Raw genomic sequence first — 22,447 nt, forward strand, 5'->3', positions numbered from 1 at the left:
AAAGGGAAAGAGAAGAAAGGAAAGAGAGGGAGGAAAGAGAAGAACGGAAAGAGAGGGAGGAAAGGGAAAGAGAAGAACGTAGGAGACAGGAAGAAGCAGAAGAGCGGAGAAGGAACGAACAGTATGAATTAGAGTGATTAAGACTTGAAGCAGAGAGAAAGTCTCAAAATACCGGACAGATCCGGCTGAAAACGGAGCTGCGTCACCTATGTAGAAATTCGATGACAAGAAAGGAAATATCAGTCTATACTTGCTATTGTTTGAAAGGCAAGCAGAATGGGCTAAAATTGATAAAGAAGAATTTGTATCTCATTTACTAAGACTACTTCCTTACGAAGTAACCCAGTTAATAGCTAGAGAACCCTCAGATAAAGCTAAAGACTATGAACACGTGAAAAATTTATTGTTAAGACGGTTTAAACTAAGCCCGGAAAAGTTTAGGCAGAAATTTATGAAACATCAATGGTGGGTTTCAATTATGAAATAGAAAATTATTGCAAAGAATGGGTGACTGGTCTAGGAGTTAAGACTTTTGATCAGTTGCTAGATTTGATGGTGATTGACCAACTTAAACGCCGAGTTCCTCCTGAAATTCGAGATCATTTTCTTGATGAGTGGGTAGAGATGATTTCATCTAAAAAATTAGCTGAAAAACTTGATGCCTATGAAAACGTTTGCGGAAACTTTCAAAAAAGGCCTGTAGTGGATCGGCAGAAAGAAAGATACAATGCACTAACTCAAGGTAAATTGAGTTCAGATAATAAAAATAAAACTGAAAAAAAATTGTCATCAGGATTTAATTCGCAAAGCTGGTTTCATAGACCTAGAAGTCCACGTCAAGATGATAAATATGAAAAACGAAAAACGCCACAATGCTATCAGTGTGGGCCCTATCAACATTTAAGACCCCAATGTGCAAAACTTAAGAATAGTACTGAATCTCCTGCTAATCTTAACAGAATTAGTGCAAAACCAGAGGATAAATTTCTATTACCTAATACTAGTATGGGTTACGTAAATGGTCGTAAAATTCCTATATTAAGGGATTCGGGTGCTAGTATTGATATAGTTTTTCGCAAATATATCACGCCGGAAATGCTGACAGGTGAAAATGTGTGGGTGCAACAGCCATTAGATTTGAATCCAACCTGTTTACCATTGGCTGAGATCGAACTCAATTGCGATCTTGGGCAAGTAATAACTAAGGCTGCCATTATTAGAAATGAACTCGACAAAGGAAGGTATTTATTAGGCAATCGAACTTTTTCACTGTTGAATAAACAAGGAAAGGAACCTGATAGTTGTCCTCATCAGGTTAATGCTGTCTCTACTAGAGCTCAAAAGAAAAGAGAAATAGCTGAAGAGAAGATCTTGGAACCTATGAAGAAAGAAAATAAAGCATCCAGAGATGTTTTTGAAGAAGATAATTTACCGGAGCTAAATTTGGAAGATGAAACTCTCATGAAACTGGTAAACATTGACTCAGAAGAAATTGCACAACTTCAGCTTGCTGATGAGGAACTGTCTAAAATCATCCAAGAAGTTAAAGAAGGTACATGCAAAAATGAGAACTATAGTCTGACAAGAAAAGAGCTTTTAGTTAAAAAAACGACGGATAAAATGGGCTTTGAAAGACAGCTTGTCGTTATACCTGAAAACCTCAAGCCGTCAATTATAAAGATGTGCCACGAAGTAACTTCTGGTCATTTGGGTGTCAAAAAGACCAAAGACAGACTTGCTAGATATTTTTACTGGACGAGGTGTTACAAAGAAACTGAAGATTTTGTAAGAACCTGTGATGCTTGTCAGCGCGCTGGAAAAGGAAATGACAAAAAGAAGGCTCCAATTACATTAGTACCAGTAATTTCCGAAATATTCACTAAAATAAATGTCGATGCCGTTGGTCCGCTATCTATTTCAAAGACTGGAAAAAAATATATTATTACAGCTCTGTGTATGTCGTCCAAATATCCAGATGCTGTTGCAGTGACAGACATTTCTTCGCCATCTGTGATTGATGCTTTCTTACAGATTTTCAGTCGTATGGGTTTCCCAAACGTGATCCAAACAGATCAAGGGACCTCTTTCGTCAGTGCTTTGACAGAGGAATTTTTGGAGCGTTTCGGCATTAAACATGTAAGAAGCTCTGTGCATCATCCGCAGAGTAATCCCGTTGAGCGATTCCATAGAACGCTAAAAAGGGTGTTAAGAGTCGTATGTATAGGAGCGACTTCGGATTGGGAGAATTATCTACCATCAGTTCTTTTTGCTCTCAGAACAGTCACACACGAAAGCACTGGTTTTAACACCAGCAGAATTAGTTCATGGAAAAAACCTACGAACGCCAGTCACTTTACTTTATGAGCAGTGGCTAGAACCGATTGAAGAAAGTAATAATGTTGTCAGTTACATTTTCGAACTTATTAATCGAATGAAGAAATGCGAAGAACTTGCCGTGGAAAACATGAAAGAAGCTCAACAACGGAGGAAAACAGGGTAGATCGAAACGCAGTGAAAAGAGAATTTGCTAGAGGAGATTTAGTTCTTGTTTCATCAACGAATCGTCAAAATAAACTAGAAGTACAGTGGAAAGGACCTGGAAAAATAGAGCAGAAAATTTCAGAAACCAATTATATTGTAAGTTTCGAGGAACAAAATGAGCCAAATCAAGTATATCACATTAACATGCTTAAACCATATTACAAAAGACCAGAAATGATTAATATGATAACTGAAGTGGAAGGAGACTTAGAAATGGACATTCCTCATTTACCTTCCAATCCAAGTATATTAAATTTCTGGGACATCATAGCGGAGAATGAACTCGAGAAAAGGTTGAAATCCGAGCAAATAGAAGATTTACGAAAGATTTTATGGAAATATTCTGGTTGTTTTTCAAATAATCCTGGACTAACAAACTTAGTTTGTCACGATATTGAGCTATTAAATAACGAACCAATACAAATAAAGCCATACAGACTGTCACCCCGACAGACTGAAATTCTCAAAAGGGAAATCCAGAAAATGCTCGATCTTAAAATTATAGAGCCGGGAGAATCGGACTATACATCTCCCCATGATTTTGATAGAATCTTCATCAAAGGATCCTCGGCCTTGTATTGATTATCGTAAACTCAATGCTGTTACTAAAACTGAATACTATCCTTTGCCTAATATTGAAGAACGTATCGAAACTGTAGCAAAAGCAAAATATATTACCCTATTAGATTTATCTAGTGGCTACTGGCAAATTCCGTTAACAGAAAGAGCCCAAAGATATGCAACATTTGTAACTAGTTTTGGAAGTTTCAGGCCTCTACGTTTACCCTTTGGATTGAAAAATGTCCCATATTTTTTTACCAAAGGCTCCAATGACATTAGTACCAGTAATTTCCGAAATATTCACTAAAATAAATGTCGATGCCGTTGGTCCGCTACCTATTTCAAAGACTGGAAAAAAATATATTATTACAGCTCTGTGTATGTCGTCCAAATATCCAGATGATGTTGCAGTGACAGACATTTCTTCGCCATCTGTGATTGATGCTTTCTTACAGATTTTCAGTCGTATGGGTTTCCCAAAAGTGATCCAAACAGATAAAGGGACCTCTTTCGTCAGTGCTTTGACAGAGGAATTTTTGGAGCGTTTTGGCATTAAACATGTAAGAAGCTCTGTGTATCATCCGCAGAGTAATCCCGTTGAGCGATTCCATAGAACGCTAAAAAGGGTATTAAGAGTCGTATGTATAGGAGCGACTTCGGATTGGGAGAATTATCTACCATTAGCAAAGTTATGACTAAAGTCCTGGCTGGATGCGAAGGTTTCGCTGTACCATACCTGGATGACATTGCCATTTACTCAGAAAACTGGGAAGAGCACCTTAAAAACTTAACTTCTGTTCTAGAGAGAATACAGAAAGCAAATTTACGACTAAAACCATCAAAATGTAAATTTGCACAAGATCAAGTGAGATACCTAGGCCATGTTGTGGGACAAGGACAACGAACCCCGGATGAAGTAAAGATCCTGGCTGTAAAGGAGTATCCTACACCTAAAACCAAAACAGAAGTACGTGCTTTCTTAGGACTGGTAGGGTATTATCGCCAGTACATACCGAGATTTTCGGAAATTGCTTCACCCCTCACGGACGCTTTGAAGGGGGTAACAAAAAAAGGAAATATACAATGGTTTGAAATATGTGACAAAGCTTTTAAAAATTTAAAAGAGTTGCTATGCAAGAAACCAATTCTGTATGCTCCCGACTTTGATAAAAGGTTTTTTTATACAAACCGATGCCTCAGACAATGGCATGGGTATAGTACTATGCCAATTAGATGATGAACAACGTGAACATCCTATCTTGTATATAAGCAAAAAATTTACTAAGTTTGAAAGGAATTATTGTACTACTGAAAAGGAGTGCGCTGCTATCATCTACGCTATCAAGAAACTGCATTTTTATCTGGATGGTCAGCAAGAATTCTTGATTCAAACTGATCATAATCCAAATTATGATCAGTTTTCCAAAATACCAAATAACTTTGGTCTGGTTACAATCCAACGCCAAATGTAACTCTAGACTGATGCGCTGGGCACTCTCATTACAACCTTATAATTTTAAGGTCATTCATCGCGAAGGATCTTTGCACAAGAACGTAGATGTTCTGAGTAGAATTAAGTAATGTAATAACTCTTAGTGTATGTAACCACGTTCAGAATTTATTTTATTATTTAATGTATGATCAACTGATGTATTTGAACGTTCTCCATTTTTTTCTTTTTAAATGTGGTGTAAAAGTATTTGTTTAAAACTTTAAATTTTTGATCTGAAATTTGGAAACTTGTGAGAGAAGTTACCTTTTCTCTTTAAGCAAATGAGCAAGCTGAGCTTATTAAACTGTCAAATTTTACAGAACTTTTCCCTTCGGAAAAAGTCTCTCCGTTGGGGGAGAGGTTGTAACAGCTTTAAATAGTATTAAAATCTTGTAGTTTAAATAATTTAAATAGATGAACATTAAGGTATTTGTGAATGGCAATATTTGAAACCAGACTCGAGTGCCACGTGCGACTCTCGCACGAAGAATGTAATTTATTTTTAAATGTTAGAATATGTTTTCTCTTCTTGTTTGTATGTCGCCATTTTTGAGTGTTAAATAAAAGTTAATGCTGTGTTCCATCATTGGAGTTGCTTCATATCGCCAAAGAAGTATTACAGGGGTGATTAAATTTAACATAGCATGAATACCTGGGTGTCTGAATTTTTCATGATTTTCAGTTAATAATTTTAATCTTAAGGATTTTGGTACCACAATTTTATAACCTTTTTTCTTCTTAATTACCATCAAATCATTTATTTCTACATATTTTTTATCACACACATTGTCACTTTTTTGCTGTTATATAATTTCATCACGATTAAGTAAATACACAGAATGTTGGAGCTGGTGAGACACAGATTGTCTAGAAAGCATATCAGCTTCAACGTTTGTAGAGCCGTTTTGATATTTAACTTCGTAATCAAACATACTGAGTCGGAGTGACCAACGGAATAATCTGCCTCTTAAATTCTTAACATTTTTAAGCCAAACAAGGGCTGCATGATAGGTATGGATTGTAAATTTTTGACCGTGAAGATAATAATAAAATTCATCTAATGCATCAACAATAGCTAAACATTCAAGTTCTGTAATTGCATAATTTTTTTCGTAATCTTTTAAAGCTCTAGAATGGTAGGAAACTGGGTGTAATACATTACTTTCGTCTGGCTGCTTCAAAACAGCTCCCACAGCAATCTGTGATGCATCAACAAAAACATGACAAGGTTTATTTGGATCATACAATTCTAAGACTGGTTTTAATAAAATAAGAATATTTTTCAGTTCGTCAAAAGCAATTTGACATTGATCATTCCAATGCCATGGTACATCTTTTTTCAATAATTTATTTAGAGGAGATCTTAATTTAGCATAATTAGGTATGAATCTATGATAAACATTTACACTGCCTAACAATCTTTGTAGTTCTTTTACATTACTTGGATATTTCAAATTTTTAATACTTTCAATATTTTGGTTATCTGGGGTAACTTTACCCTTTCTAATTTCATAACCTAGAAAATTGATTTTATCTTTGGCAAAGACACATTTACTCTGGTTCAATTTAATACCTTCTTGAATAAATATTTCAAATAATTCACTCAAATGCTTTAGATGTTGTTCTTTGGAAGAAGAGTAAACAGTTATGTCATCAAAATAACTACAAGCAAATTGGATTTTATTTTTAGTGAGGATGCGTTTAATAACTCTGTTAAAGATAGCCGGTGCACTTTTGAAGCCAAAAGGGAGTCTTAGCCATTCATACAGTCCAAAATTTGTAATAAAAGCCAATTTTTCGGTGTCATCAGGGTGAATAGGAATGTGACAAAACCCTGATCTTAGATCTATTGTAGAGAAAACATTTGCATTACTTAATTTGTCTAATAAAAGTCTATCCGGGCAGGGGATGAGCATCAGTCTTTGCTAAAGCATTCAACTTACGATAATCCATACACATTCTGTTTTTTTTTTTTTCCCTCATCGCGTTTTAATACTAAAGTTACTCGGGATGCATAAAGACTAGTACTTTCTTTAATAATTCCATTTTTTAATAATTGATCAATTTGTCGTCTAATTTATTCTCCTTCCTTAGGGGAAGTTCGATTAGGTCTTAAAGTGACAGGCAAATCAGAAGTCAAGTTAATTCGTTGTCGTTCAATGTTAATTTTACCTACATCATATTTATTTTTGGAAAACACATTCTTATATTTATTTAACAATTTAATTAATTCAGGGTTTTCTTCCTCCATACTCTCTGAATCTGTTGTTATTTCACTACTTTGTTTTTTCACATCACTTTTTTGACATTTTAGTTTTACATTACTTTCATTATTTACATTAACCCTTGTTACCTTAGACATCTTATCATCATTAAACTTCATAATATTAGACTTATTACCTTCATTAACTATTATACCTTTAGACACATTATTTTCATTAGATGTATTATTTTCATCAGCACTTATTACCTCAGAGATATTATTGTCTTAACTGATGGCATTACATTATTGTTCTTTTCAAGTACTTGATCAAGTTGTACATGCAAAGAAACTCTGTTATTTACATTCACAGAATTTGAAATGTTTTCATTTCTTTGAGTTGCCACTAAATTATTACAATCAATTTTTAATTCAAATAATTTACATTCATTTATACCCAAAAGAACATAATCTAAATTAGTATCTAACACTAACAAGTTAATTAGTTTAATAATATTTCCAATTTTCATTTGTAATCTACACATTTTTTCAATAGAAAAATTTCCTTTAGTTTGCCTAATTTTAATACCTTTTACCTTTTGAATTTTTAACTGTAAATTGTTTGCAGATTTTTTTTAGATGATAGACAATGTCGCGCCAGTGTCCACGACACAGTGGACTGATCTGCCACGGGATAAAAATCCCTTAATTCTTAGTTGTCAAGTTCCCGAAGAATCAGACCCCGAATTTTGTTTTCCACGTTAGAATTAGTTTCATTTTCGATGTTCTCATTTCGGAATGGGCATATTTGAGCCAAGTGATAACAATTTGGTATCCCTCTTTTGGTACATATTCTACAAGGTGATGGAGCTATACCGTCAAAATTACTATTAGTATGGTGACTTATAACTTTCGTTCCGTTGTTGATATTGCTGTTAGATTTATTTCCAATTTGTTGAAAACTACGAGGTTTGTAATTAGATGCATTGGGTCGATTATCAACAAACTGATGATTATTATTTCGGAAATTAGCTTGTCTGAATTGCTGACTATTTCTATCTCTGTTATAATTTTGCGAATTTTCATCTTTAAATTCATGAATTTGTCGAAGTTTGTGCGCTTGTTCTGGCCAAGTTATCGGATCAGCGGGACTTTGAACAATCATCAAAGACTTTACGTTCGTTGGCAAACCATCTGTCAAACCTTCTAAAATAATTGATTTATCCAAATTAAGCCGCTTACCCACTTCAATTTTCTTTCGAAAGTAATTTGTGATGTCTTCTCTGGCGTTATATTTTAAATTAGCGAAGTCGCCGAAAGTAGTTAAGGTGGGATCGATAAAGTTTTCTTTTAATATTTGTTCAAATTCTGAGTAAGTTTTTAGCTAATGGCAATTTTTAATATAGAGCCAGAGAGCTTTTCCCTTAATGTAACGAGAAATATTTTGAAGTTTCCAATTTTCGTCCTTATTTTGGCAGACTTTGTTAAAATAACCTAACCAAGAAATTATGTCACTGTCCTTAGAATCTTCAAATGGAATAATATTTAAATCTATTGTATCTTGATTCACGTTCAGTGAATCGTCAAGATTAACGGGTTCCTGATTTGTCGACATTGTAACTGAAACTTTAAAATTTTCTTGAGAACAAAAAATGTGCACTTTTCTCAAAATATTTTTCAATAGTTAAAATATTTTTTTAAACCAAAAACTCTTCAAAGTATTATCAACACTTTATAGAATAATAGCCTTAAATAAAAATTTTGTATTCTCAAATTTTATGATTATGACTACACATTTACATAATACATTTCAGGATAATATCAAATCTTACTTAGAATACTATTAATTAGAATAAGACTTGAAATTTAAATAAACTCGTAATTACTTTAACATAATATATATAAACCGAACTATTGTCGTAGCAACTTAGTTTACACACTGAGAAAAAATAATTTCTTAAAATCTGTTCTTACTTGGCTGTTGAGTACACTATTTAATCCTGCTCGTTTGTGTGCTGTAAAAAAAAACAGCATAAATGATTGAAATTTTTCAAACAAAATCTTCTTTCAAGCAGACGATATCCAAATCATGCGGTTCTAACTATGAGACTCGCTCAGAATTCGAAGACAAAGCTGTATCACAATTTACAATTCTTCAGTTGTAAAAAACAGACACAACTTGCACTTAAAAAGTTCTTTCTCTTCCACTGGATCTTTGGTAATCCTGCCGACTCCTTGTGATATACCAGCTTTAGTCGTAGCTTAAATTATCAGACGATAAGTTTAAAAAAAAACAGTATCCATTTATTATTACATATATATAGAAAGATAGATAGATAATAAGGTAAAAAATGCACAAATCTGTAATACTTGCTTGTAATAAAAACTTACCTGTAAACTTAATTTGGTTTTTCTTTTAATGTGTACTAAAGGTTAAGTCTGAGGCAAAACTTCAAAAGCAGTTATCTCAAAACGCAATTTTTCGTAATTCATATTCCTATATTAGAACAACGTTATATATAAATCTGATATATATCCTAAATCGCGCTTTGCGGACGTGAAAAACGCAATTTGAATTTCGTTAATCACTCCAGTAGAATGGGAGATGCAGAAGTGTCCAATTTTTTTTTCGCAGTCTACCTCATAACTATTATTATTTAATAATACTATATTACTAGATAATTTATAACTAATTACCAATTTAAAAATAATTTATCTGAAACTTGCTTTTAATGAAAAACAAATTTAAGAGTACAGTTAAAAAAAAAAAAAAATCTGCAAGGTTTCAGATTTTAAATTACGTCCAAAGGGTCGTTCTTTTAACATTTTGAGTGTTACCTTTCTTTATTGAATATCATATTCTTCGCATTTAAACCATAAAATTCAGTTCAAGAGCAATATTGCAAAATAATTTTAAATTGAGCCTATCTTTAGAATTTCCGATACACAGTCTTACGCGCTGGGGATAAAAATGTTTTTTCTGTACAACGTTGCCATAGCTCGCTTTGAAATCGTTAAGTATGTTAATTAAAAATTTGTTAAAGTTTTACAAAATATGAAATCGATCATAAAACAAATTCCAAATTACAAATTTGGGCTTTCGGTTGCCCATATTCGCAGTAGGATTACGTTATTCAAAATTGGATGGCTCTATGTGCCGTTGTTTTATCCCAATGCTGGAAATATACGTACGTTTAATACAGATTCTTCATTATTTAATTTCTTCAAATGTAATATAATACAGGACGATAATATTGGGTGGCAAGAGTTTGAAAAGTGAAACGGACATTCAGAGTGATTCGACGCAAAACGAAAACAATAGTCCCTCGGGGACAAAGCCCCTTTGAGCTAATTATTCAAACGCACATGCAGCTATCAGCTCGGATAATTGAAGCTCTATCGATTCGGCATTTTCGATTCATTTCAGTAAAAAGGAATTAGGAGGTGATTTGCTCTGAGGAAAATCTTCTTGTTATTTAGTAACTAAAAAACATACATACGGTTTTCTGCAGCTGTATAACAGTAGCAGGTGTTCTATTTGTTACCGTTAAAATTGGCCTGCATTGTTATATTTGACATTTAAAGAAAATTTCAAGGACATGAGCAGAACATTTGAGAACAGGCCAAAAATGCGCTTTTCCAATAGGAAAATTATACGAAATATTATTCTAGAAAAAAGATAGGGTACTTCCTCTATATATCAGTTTCCTTCCTCGATCTAAACATGAAAATTTCTCTTCACTCGTTTGATGCCAATTTTAAATTTGAATTTGTATAAATCATAGAACAATAAAACATCTAGTGACGGATAAGGGCTATAGGGAATTTGTAAAATTTCTCAAAGCGCCGATGACTCTATATCCGTCTTGTCACTAAAGATGCAGCCACCTTTATGCAAGTCAGAGCCTTTGGCAAAGACAGAAGGCACACTTAAGGTGCTGTGAATTAAAAAGGTGCCGGCACTTCGGCGAAAGATTTTTTTATTTTTTTTTATGTTATAATTTAAATTTCATGTTGGTGCGGATACCTTTGTGAGGGGAAATTTGGCAAACTTACTTACGATATACTGATATAAAGTTGCCAAAACCTCCAAGGAAGTTGCTTCCCTAAGTTGTACTTAATAATGGTGCCGGCATCATAATGTGCTGGCGCATGCACACTGCGCACAAAAAAAAGGTATATATATTAGATTTATATATAGCCTTGTTCTAATGTAGGTATTTTGACACAAAATCGGACCTTTTCTGAAATGACATGCCAAGTTTTTCCCATATTTCGATTTTGCGACTCGAATTATGCCTAAATATTAAATATTTTAAAATTTGGTGCGAAATTTACGGATAAATTCAAAAATTTATCTTGGTGTATTTTTTTTTTTTTTTTTTTCAGTTTGCGCCATGAATAATTCACTTGGCGAACTTTTTAATTTATAGCAACCTATTTTCCTTTAAATTTTTTTTCTCATTGGTCACAAGCGGGAAAAACTCCATCTTTCATACCTTCAAATAATTTTAACAAAGCGCATAAACCACATTTTCGTTATTATAGCTTTCAACAAATATGCCAAATTCCAAAACGCGTCCATATGTAAATTCACGTATATCTGAGGAAATTTTCAATAAAAATCTCTACTTTTTTGCAGGTATGCTTAGAAATACATTTACTTTAAGATGATTGTAAAAATTTTATAGGTTATAATTGGAAGTTTTATTGAAAAATTTATAAAAATTACTTAAAAATACAAATTTTAAAAATAACACACAAAAATGGGCGAATTTTATTTGGAATGAACCTAAATTTCGAAATGGGAACGGGAGAATCCAATAAGTTTCATAACAAAAAAAAAAAAAAAAAAAAAAAAAAAAAAAAAAAAAGAGATATAAATAAATACATACCAAGTTGAATTAACATTGAGGAACCAAAATTTTAAGAGCTAACTTTTTAAATACTACTCGTGCTATGTTTACAAAACCTGGCCATTTGGCATAATTTGAGTCGTAGTATCGAAATATGGAGAAAACAATTGCCATGTCGTTTCAGAAACGTCTGATTTCGTGTCATAACTATTTTAGAACAGTGCTATATATAAATCTAATATATATCCTTAGTTGCGTTTTCGAGACATGAAAAGCGCAAGCTGATTTTCGTTAATCGGTCCAATAGAACGGGAGATGGAAAACTCCCCCCCCTAATTTTTTTTTTTTTTTTTTTTCTTTTCCGCAGTGTAAATTACGGAATTCTTGTCAAAAATTGGCCAGTTCTGTAATTATTAAAATATTAAACCATAATATTTTAATTAACCATTTAATATTTTAAAATTGGCCAATACCTTTATGATAGGGGCTTTGCCAACATAGAAGCCATCCTATATGTACAGCAGTTCGATGGCCACTCCATTGTTATATTGTTTGATTTATTTTAATTAAAATGTTTGCTGTATTATTAAATAACGAAATGTATGTATTTATGTATGTGTGCTCGTAGCCTTATTGAAAAAATGGCTGGAAGAGCTAGAGTCAATTAATTTTGAACCTACGTAGTCCTTCGCCTCGAAGGCCGAATTTTGGATTTTTTTAAAATATTTGGTGCATATTTGATGAAATTGTGATTAAAATTGAGCATGTAGTATTTGAGGTTCCAGGAACTAGCCCACTGCAGATAGCCCCTCTCCACTCCAATTATCCGAATGATTTGGGACCTGACCCTATTCGGATAATTAAAATTTCAGATAATTGGATTTTTCCGAAGAAAGGGTCTACGTACACTTTATTAATCACTGTCTGTAATGTATGTTTAAAATGAGAGAAAAAACTGTTTTTAAAGGAAAAAAGGTTTTAATTAATCAAAATGAAAAGGCGACATTTTTACGTACATGTTATATAGCGTACTGTACAGTACTTACAAGCGAAGAAAGTCACTGCTTGCTGAACATCTCGATCAAAGTAAGCCGTTTGACTGTTTTCGTCCGTTTTCGTGCAGCCAAGCCGCGCATCCGCTTGAGATAATGAGAAGTTGCGTGAGGTCACACTCGGGCTGACGCTCCATCCACTTCTACGAAGTTTCAAAGCCGACAAATGCTTCACTGGCTGATGGTCCCGTGTCTGCTTCCACTTCGCCATGAAGGTCATCTTCTTCCTCGATACTTTCTTCTCTCACACTTTCAATAAGTTCATCATCAATTAAAATTCGAAACCAAGGGTCTGACGAATCTCACACCATCCATTTTGCTGTCTCCTTAGCATTAACTTCTGACTAACCAGGAATTTTCAAAAAAATGTTTCTTAATTTACGTGAGTAGTAAGCGGAGGTAACCGGGAGCCCAAAGGATGCCGCCATGACTTAATAGAACAATGGATGACGCAACGGGGGCGTGGCCTCCGCCATTTTGAATTTCTCCGGAAATGACGACACCAGCGCCATCTTGTATCACGTGATGGAATGACATCATCAATGTTTCGTTTTGATTCTGTGGCAAAGATCTTTTCAAAGTTTTTATTTTTTGTGGCAACGGCAATATTTTTTATGTTTGTGGCAACAATCGCTTAAACCACGTGACGTCAACTTTATTATTTTCCTTATTTACCAATTATTTTCCTCTATTATTTTAGTTATTTAATCATTTTTATCCATTATTTTTAATTATGAATTATCCTTTTTAATTATTTTAATCCCTCATTATTTTTAATTAGTTTTAATTGATTCCATTAAATTTTAATCCATTTTTAATGAATTTAATATCATTTTCCCCTGAATTTTAAAAATAACTCCACGGCTGAGATTTGAACTCGCTATCTCTGGGACGGGAGTCTAGTGCTTTACCTCTCGGCTAAGCCCCTTCATGTTATCAAACCTGTTGTTATTCCGTTTGGAGTGAAAATCACCATGACGTCTTTAAGTTGGGGAACGTTATCTCGATTCAAGCTTCTGCCTGTCGAAACCGCTTCACGCTTTCTACATCCGCCGTGGCGAACGTATACAATCTTAAACGACCAATCAGATTCTCGCTGACAATATCTATCTTATTTCAGCCAATAAGCGTATTTCTTTCTTATACATCGCCTATAAATTCGCTCGCTTTCACGATTTCATCATTTCTTCTTTAGGTGTTGCTCAGTGAACGTCGACTCTGTTATTTTGTTATCTTGATTTTAGCCATTTCGTTTTTCTTGAATACGATGTCTGCCAAACGATCTGCATCTGCATCCAATGTAAGTATTTTATTGCTTGTACCTAATTTCTAGATTACTATTTTAAAAACGAATTTTATTTCTTTTTGAATGTTTTATTTATTTAAATTTTTAATTGCCAGGTCCTGTTTGAAGATCCTGACTTTCCTTTTCGGGACTCAGATGACGATGTAAGTTTTTACACGTATTTTTAACGCACTTTTTATTTAACGTATTTTATTACTATTTGAATGTATTTTATTTTATTTTGATAGTTAGTCGATGAAGTGGATCAGATTTTTCTGGAAAATCCTATGTATCTACCCTTGTATTATCAAGTGGGTTCCGGATTTGAGGTAAATATTTAAGTATATCTTTATTTAAGTATTTCAGCATTTTTAGATTCTGCTAGAATACTTTTTTCTTAGTACTAAAATCAATGTATTTATTTATTTTTAGACTTCTCCGTCATCAGCTCGTGGGTCTGTTTTTATGGCTGGTTCCGATGAACGTTCGGTGTGTATTTTTCTTTTTTAAATAATGTCTTTTTGAAAGTGTTTGATTATTACTGAAACTTATTTTTCTTTTTACTTTACAACTTGATGAGGCGATTGTACTCACGGAGAAGTCTCGTCGCCGAAACCATAAATATCAAGCCGAGGAAATTACCTTCCGAGCCAGTATAGATATGGAACGGCTGCCTCAGGATGTTCAAGGCGTGCCCATGGTTCGAATTCCGGACACCGTCCGGGAATTATTCGAGCAACTTATTCGCCGGACGACAACCGATTTGAGCCCCTCGGATCTTATCCGATTTTGTATCCAAGCAGAAGGATTGGACAAGCCTATCAGCACTTCTCTGATGTCAGTTTCGACTCTGACGGTCGAAAAGATTTTGGCTGCCGTTATGAAAGTGCTGCAGTCCAAAGACAAGATCGAAATGGATACGGGATTTTCGGTGGACGTGATCACCATCAGGCGACCTGTGGCAACACCTCCTTATAGAAGGAAGCCGGGACACTGAAGCGAGGGGAAGCTCTGACGTCACAGGTAGTCGTCTCTGACTCACCTCGCTCCTTCAAACAAAATCAAAGCCCCGTAGTTGAGCCAAGAGCGACGAACGTGGAGCGGTTATTTGCGTTAGCGACAGAGTTTTTATATTGTCTCGTGCTTTTTTTATATATTGTCTCGTGCTTTTATAATTTCATACGATGCCTCATAAATGTGCTGTAGCCACATGTCGTGGTAATTATAAAAACGGACCAAAAGTGGCTGTATTCAAGTTTCCAAATGAGACTGAACTCCGGATGAAATGGATAAGGAGTCTACGAAGAAAAGATGGCTTTCAACCTACTAAACATACCAGAGTAAGTTCAATTTTACTGCATTTTTTATGTTTTGTATCTTTACATTTTTTTATTACTTTTATTGATAGGTATGTGATGTTTATGCTTACGATATTAGATTTTGATCTGTGGGTAAGAAGTTTTATGTTTGAAAGATTTTAATCTCGCCTGTTTTAATCATTTCAAAAAAATATTTTCCTTCAAAGTTTTATGAATGAAATAAAGTTCCATATAACAGGAATAATTCTAAATTTAGTAGTTACAAATAATACGAGAAATCGAAATGTATGATGAGAAATCAGCGAAGTTAATTAAGCCAATAATTTGTAAATGCTTTCTAGTATACTGTGCAGGCAGATTCTGTAGTTATTCCAAATTTATCATAATTTATATGACAAGGAACTACTAAGTAATCATAATAGGTTTCATTTTAAAATTTTTGTAATGATATATGAAAGTTTGGTATGATGTATTCAAGGTAATTATTTGTATTTGGTAACCAGTGTTTGTTGTAAACAATTATCTCAAATACATAATTTTCTTTAAATGTAAATAAAGCTGTAATCATTATGATGAGCATTCCAGATTTTACAAATTACTTAAATTATACACGTAATTGAAATGATATTACTGGTTCTTTAATTCGTATTTATGTATCAAATTATTTATTTAAATCATAGGGCTTATTGACTTCTGTTACTAAATATTAACATGCATCTAACTTTTGTACTCACAACAAGTTGATTTTTGAATATTTTCTTTTATAGGTATGTGAATTACATTTTCGATCAGATGAAATAATACGAGAAATCGAAATGTATGATGAGAAATCAGCGAAGTTAATTAAAGCCCCAATTTCTAGGCCACGTTTGAAAAAAGGATGCATACCTTCTCAGTTCCCTGATGGCCCATCCTACATGTCATCAAATTCTGTATCGAGAATGTCACCAGAAAAGAAGAAAGCTCGTTTAGAAGAGAAGTACCTGGAGAAAGCGATAGAAGAAAGTTTGAAAATGAAAGAACGGTATGATAATGAACGATCATTTGAAAGTTTAATTGAATTCAATAATTGCCTAGAACATCAGATTTTAGAAACATTTTGGACAACTGTACATACTGAAAATTCAACTATGTTACTTGATATTTTAAGTGACCCAGCTCCAGAAATTCAGAAATCGGTAGTAATAAATGAGGATTTAACAGTATGTGTTTATATTAAAAACATCGCTATAAAATCTATTGGTAAATTTGTTTTCCCTCTAAAAATTAGTAATGTAAATATGTTTCTAGAAGTACTAAAGGAAGTTGAAAGTCTGTCTCATAACTTGCAAAATGAAGAATATATTAAGAATTCTATACAAATTGTGGATGATATGCTTTCAGAAATGAAAAGAGTGTTACCTGAAAAAGAAACTGAACTGAACTTCCTTTCAGAGCAAGTAAATAAACTAAATGTAAAGAAAGAGAAGTATCGATATACTTCAGATTTACTTATTTTTTGCAGTTTGTTAAACTCGATCTCACCGCATGCATACAAGTTTTTACGACATTCAGGTTACATTTCTATTCCCCATCCACGTACTATTCGTAGAATTTGTTCAATGTTTTCTCTTAATCCTATTACTGAGCAATTTAATGATGACTTTTTAGGATATGTTAAACAAAGATGCAAGGATTTAGAAGAAAATGATAAAACTGTAATTATTATGATGGATGAAGTGCATTTAAATTCATGTTTCGATTTTAAAGGAGGAAATTTGTGTGGCATGGCCTACAACTGTGAAAAAGCTGCTACAAGTGCTTATGTTTTTATGATACGTAGCTTATTATCACCTTTCAAGGATGTGGCACATATATTACCAGTTAAATCATTAAATGCTGAGGATCTGTATCAATATCTTAAGAAAATTATAATTGGTTTAGAAAATATAGGTTATAGAATTGTGGCAGTTGTCTCTGACAATAATTCAATAAATAAAAAAGCCATGTCATTATTTTGTATGCCTCCAAAAATTAGTATTGTGTATAAAAACCCTGCAGACTTATCTCGGCCACTATTTTTTGTTATTGACTCAGTGCACATCTTGAAGTGTGTCAGGAACAACTGGATAAATCAAAAAACTTCTGGGCAATGTTTATTTTATCCAAATTTTGAAAATTTTTCCAAGGTCGAAACAGCGGCATTTGCATGCATAAAAAGTCTCCATTCATTAGAGGCAGGCAGAATTGTAAAATATAGTTATGGTTTGACTCTGAAAGCTCTGTATCCAACCAATTTGGAAAGACAAAATGTCAAGCTAGCATTACAAATATTTGACAGTCGTCTTGCAGAGGCAATAATGGTTATTGGTAAAGAAAATAGTATTTTAAATTACGAAACAACAGCTGAATTTATTAAAATTATATCTACATGGTGGTCAATAGTCAATGTCAAAAGTATCTTTAAAGGACACCATAAGATGAATGAGTATCAAAAGCCGTTAACTGTGCAAAATGATGATGTTAGATATATTTATTTAAATAAGTTACTTGAGTGGTTAGATCAGTGGAAACTTTTAGGCTGTTCTAGTGGTGGACTAACTAAGGAAACACATTTTGCATTAACACATACTAGCTATTCGTTGCTCGAAATGGCAAGGTATTGCATTGAGGAGCTAAAATTTACTTACTTTTTACCAGGAAAAGTTCAGACAGATCTCCTAGAGAATAGATTCGGAAAATATAGACAGCTGGGTGGTTCACAACATAATATTTCTATAAGGCAAGTATATGAAACTGAAGCAAAATTAAGATTACAAAGTCTTCTGCCAACTGTTATTAAATCATCAAAGTATGGAGGAATTCCTATTTATCTAAATTGTAAAAACCTGTGTATTGAATCTCTGGAGCAAGAAAATATTGGATGCACTTTCTCAGGAAGAATAACTATTACAAATGAAGATATACAAAATGTTCAAAATGACATACCAATTTTAATGTATATAGCTGGTTACTGTAGTTATAAAGTTGTGAAACTATTAAGCTGTGATATTTGTAAAGGCAATCTAACTATTGATAAAGAATTAATTGTAGAAAATGAAGGACAGTCTTGGATAAAAAGATTTGATAGAGGACTTCTATATCCTCATCCTGATGTACTAAATTCAGTAATATATAATTATGTTGTTATTCAAAAACTTGTATCTGAAGAATTTGAGAATGAATTTTTATTTTCTGCAAATCAGAGGGATATAGCATGTAACTTAACTCTAGACATACTGATAGAAAATGACATTTTTTTAAATCTAGATAATTGCCCTAAAGTTCATGAGTCACAGAAAGTGTTAAAGCAGATTCTTTGGTCATCAACGAACACATTTTTAAATAATTATTGCAAATTAAAGAATGATACACTAAACCAGAAAAGCATTGCAAAAGAGCGCAAATTGAAAACTTTAAAGCATAAATAAAAATATAATGGGTGTTTAGCAATTAAACATTTAAAAAATGTAGGTTTTAATTCAAATGATGCTGTATTTCATAGACTAGTAAGTTTAGTAACTTTAATGCATGTAACAAGACACAAAAAATTAATTGCAAAGCCTAGTGATGTTAGTTAAGATTTATTTCTGTTGAAAAAATATTTTCGCATCTAACAGTTACTGTTACACATTATTGTGAATTCCTTATTATTTTTTTTCTACTCATGTATGCTGTCTGTTTAATCTTGAGATCACTTGAAAAGTAATAGTAACGAAAAATTCATTTCTATGCATCTATGTAAATAAGTGTCTGGGTTGTATTTTAAGTGGTCCTTATTATTAATGTGGATATCAAATTAGTGTTAACATATGGTAAGATTCTTTATCATTATAATTGACTTGAAATATTGAAAAATTCATTTCCTTGCCCTTAATTTGTTGTGTAAAAAAGTGTCTGCGTTATGTTTTTATGTGGCCACTACTTTTATGATTTGGGTATAATTTTGGTGTTAACATGATAAAATACTTTATCAAAGTAACAGTTATATGTTTCAAAATGCTTACAAAATGTTATGTATATAATAACTGCCACTGTTATACTGGTAATGGGTCATTATACTTTTGTTGATATGGACAGATATTGACTGTTTTACATTCAGATGACTTGAAATATTGAAGAAGGCATGTCCTTTTTTTAATTTCTCATCGCGTAAAAAAGTGTCTCGGTTTGTGTTTTACTTTATCAAGATAACAGTTATGTGTTTCAGCATGGCGACAAAATAACAGGTTTGTAATAACTCCTACTATTATTCTGGGAATTGGCTGAATAAAGGGTGTCTCTGATTAGGAGCACTCATTTCACAAACCTGTGATTTTCATGTGCATTTTGAAATTACCGGTGTCCCATAATTAAGACTGGTGGCTTTCTGGACAAATCATTTTGATACATTCTTTGCTTAAATTAAACAAGCCTGATAGCGAGTAACTTAGAAGATCACGATTTTAGCTTGGAAAAATTACAACAAAATTGTGTTGCATGTAGTGACCAGATACTTTCAAATTGGATACTGGTGCATAGGTAAAACATTTTTATTATTTTCTATATTTGAAACATTAACTGATTATCACTTCCTTTACACAACATCAATAAATGTTTTTACATATACTGGTGATGCTGACATCCATTTGCTGTTGAATGTATCTTTATATGCTTCATAAATAATAATAGCCATCGTATAAAATTTAATATCATTTGTGCACCTGAAGTGTTTTAAATGGTAATGGACGGTCTTCTCAAGTGTTTGCCCGATATTTATCCATATTATGGCAGTATCGTAATACATTTTGAAACTATTAATTGGCTGTTGTAAAAAGTTAATAACGGTGTTTGTAATTGCCAGACAAAATGGGTTGAAATTTAACGAATAGAAACTTGAACTTGCAGTATCAAAATTTAAATATTAAGGTCACATAGTCTCATCTTATTGTTTCTGATGAGACCCAATTAATATAGAAGCAGTTTTGAAATTTTCACACCTGTTAATAAATAAGAATTGATGAGATTTCTTAGTATGGCAATATGCTTAATGAGATTTCTGCTTCAATTTTTACAAGAAAGTTTGAATAATTTATTGATAAAAAGAGATCAGCTGGTTTTAACTTATTTGTATGTTATAACTTAGGTGTTGTGTTGTTATGCTGACTGCTTGCATAAAATTGTAAATAAATTTTTTTTATTTTTCACTTGTGAATCTTTATTTTCAAGTTCAGCTATATAACTAACACAATACAGTTAAGTACATATACAACTAATATTATTGGTTCTACAGATTTAAGCAATAATTTTAAATTGCACATTGAATTATTTGCTAAGCAAACCTCTGATATACTAATTTATTTGAAACTTGCAAGACACATAGCATATTATAGACAAAATTTAGTGCATTTTTATACCATTTTCTTTTAAAGACAAATTACTGATTGGAAGAAAAATGAAATGATAAGTAATAGTTTGTATGCAGATAATTTGGGTTTTTTTTCATAAATATTAGAAAAATATAAAGCAATATTAAATTATGAGGGAAAAGTCAGAAATTCCTTTTTTGAGTTAGTATGGCTGATTTTTAACTTTTTAAATGCTGCTGTGAAACCTACAAGGAAGTATAATTCATTAAAGTCAAGAAATAAGAAACAAAAAATTCTTAAATTTATGTCAAATTTTATTGTGTTAAATTTTGAAGTAATTAAATTATTCATTATATATAATTGAATCTCTGAATAAAATCCCACCCAAGTATCTATATCAAATAGTGAAATCAACGTTAAGTACGGCACTAGCGCGCAGCCTGTTTTGTTTCGTTGCTCTCTCGGGGTTTCGACATAGACGACTACGCGTGACGTCACAATCCAGTGTCCCGGCTTCCTTCTATAAGGAGGTGTTGCCTGTGGGCGCCGGTGGTAATCGGAAAGTCATCAGTATCTCCGTAGATAGACTGAAGAAACAATCAATTTTGTCCATACCCTACGATGACGAAGGACTCTGTTGTGCTAAAGCGATTGTTTATGCCTTAGCACATTTGAACAAGGATTCGAGCGCCATCAATGCCTTGAAAAATCATCGTCGGCCAACACTGATGAACCGTGCAAGGGAACTTCATTTAGACGCAAATGTGCCCCTAGGTCCTTGCACGTTTGCGGAGATCGCCATGTTTGAAGATCACCTGGATGTCCAAATTGTAGTCTTTTCATCGGAAAATTTGAACCGGGTAAGTTATTATTTTTGTCTCAATTAAAATATTTCTGTTTTCAAAATTTGTTTTTATGTTTATAAAGGAGATTTTACATTTTTAGGGCGTTTTTAAAATCGTAACTTGATTTTTCTATTTTGTTGTTCCATACTATATTTATGATAAAAATTTATTTGGGTACGTGAGTAATTTTTAAAAAGTAGTGTTAACATTAAACAGTTTCTAACGGACTGAAAAATTAAGTGACTAACATTATGGTTTATGATTATGTTGTTTCCATGCTAAAAACTGAGTACACAGTGAATGTTTAAATTAACTTTATGCCTATATGCAATTTGTTTCGATGTTAAAATGTAATTTCTAAAAACAGAACGCATGGTGAATTTTTATTCTTAGAGAACTTTAACTTTTCAGAATACTTTATATGTTAAAATTATAATGGGGAAAACTGATTTCTAAATTGTTCGATTTTTGAATTTATTTTTAGAGAAAAGATTTTTGTTTAGAATTTAAAAAAAAAATTATAGACAAAATTAATAAATTTTTATTTTTAGATTACTTTAAATTGTTACATTAACTTTATATTTTATGCATGTAAGCAATTCGTTTCCACGTTAAAAAAAGATAACTTGAAATACTAAATACATAGTAAATTTTCTAGATTGTGTTACATTTTTTAGATTATTTTTATGTATGAAATTTATTTAGATGCTAAAAACATAACTTGAAAAATTTTTAGATTAATTTTACATTTAACATAAAAATTTATATTTTATGCATGCATTTCTTTAGACGCTAAAAATATGTCTTATAAAAATGCATGGTGAATTTTTGACTTACTCTAAATTTTAAGATTATATTTTATGCATATTCACGCATAGAATCCATGAATGTATGCAGTTCGCTTCGATGTTAAAAAAATATACCTTGTAA

General features: G+C 32.5%; 1 protein-coding gene across 1 annotated transcript; it reads left to right on the forward strand.

Moving 5' to 3' along the window:
• The first annotated feature begins 14,462 nt into the window (after positions 1 to 14,462).
• Positions 14,463 to 20,510, forward strand: LOC146998601 (uncharacterized). The gene is made up of 2 exons (XM_085811233.1): positions 14,463 to 15,327; positions 16,074 to 20,510. The coding sequence occupies exons 1-2, from the start codon at positions 15,172 to 15,174 to the stop codon at positions 18,753 to 18,755; spliced, it is 2,838 nt and encodes a 945-aa protein (XP_085667359.1). The 5' UTR covers positions 14,463 to 15,171; the 3' UTR covers positions 18,756 to 20,510.
• Positions 20,511 to 22,447: the final 1,937 nt, after the last annotated feature.

Source organism: Stegodyphus dumicola, chromosome 2 (genome assembly GCF_044657685.1).
Source record: "Stegodyphus dumicola isolate Sdum_Otavi_A_Nest chromosome 2, ASM4465768v1".
Taxonomy (NCBI): domain Eukaryota; kingdom Metazoa; phylum Arthropoda; class Arachnida; order Araneae; family Eresidae; genus Stegodyphus; species Stegodyphus dumicola.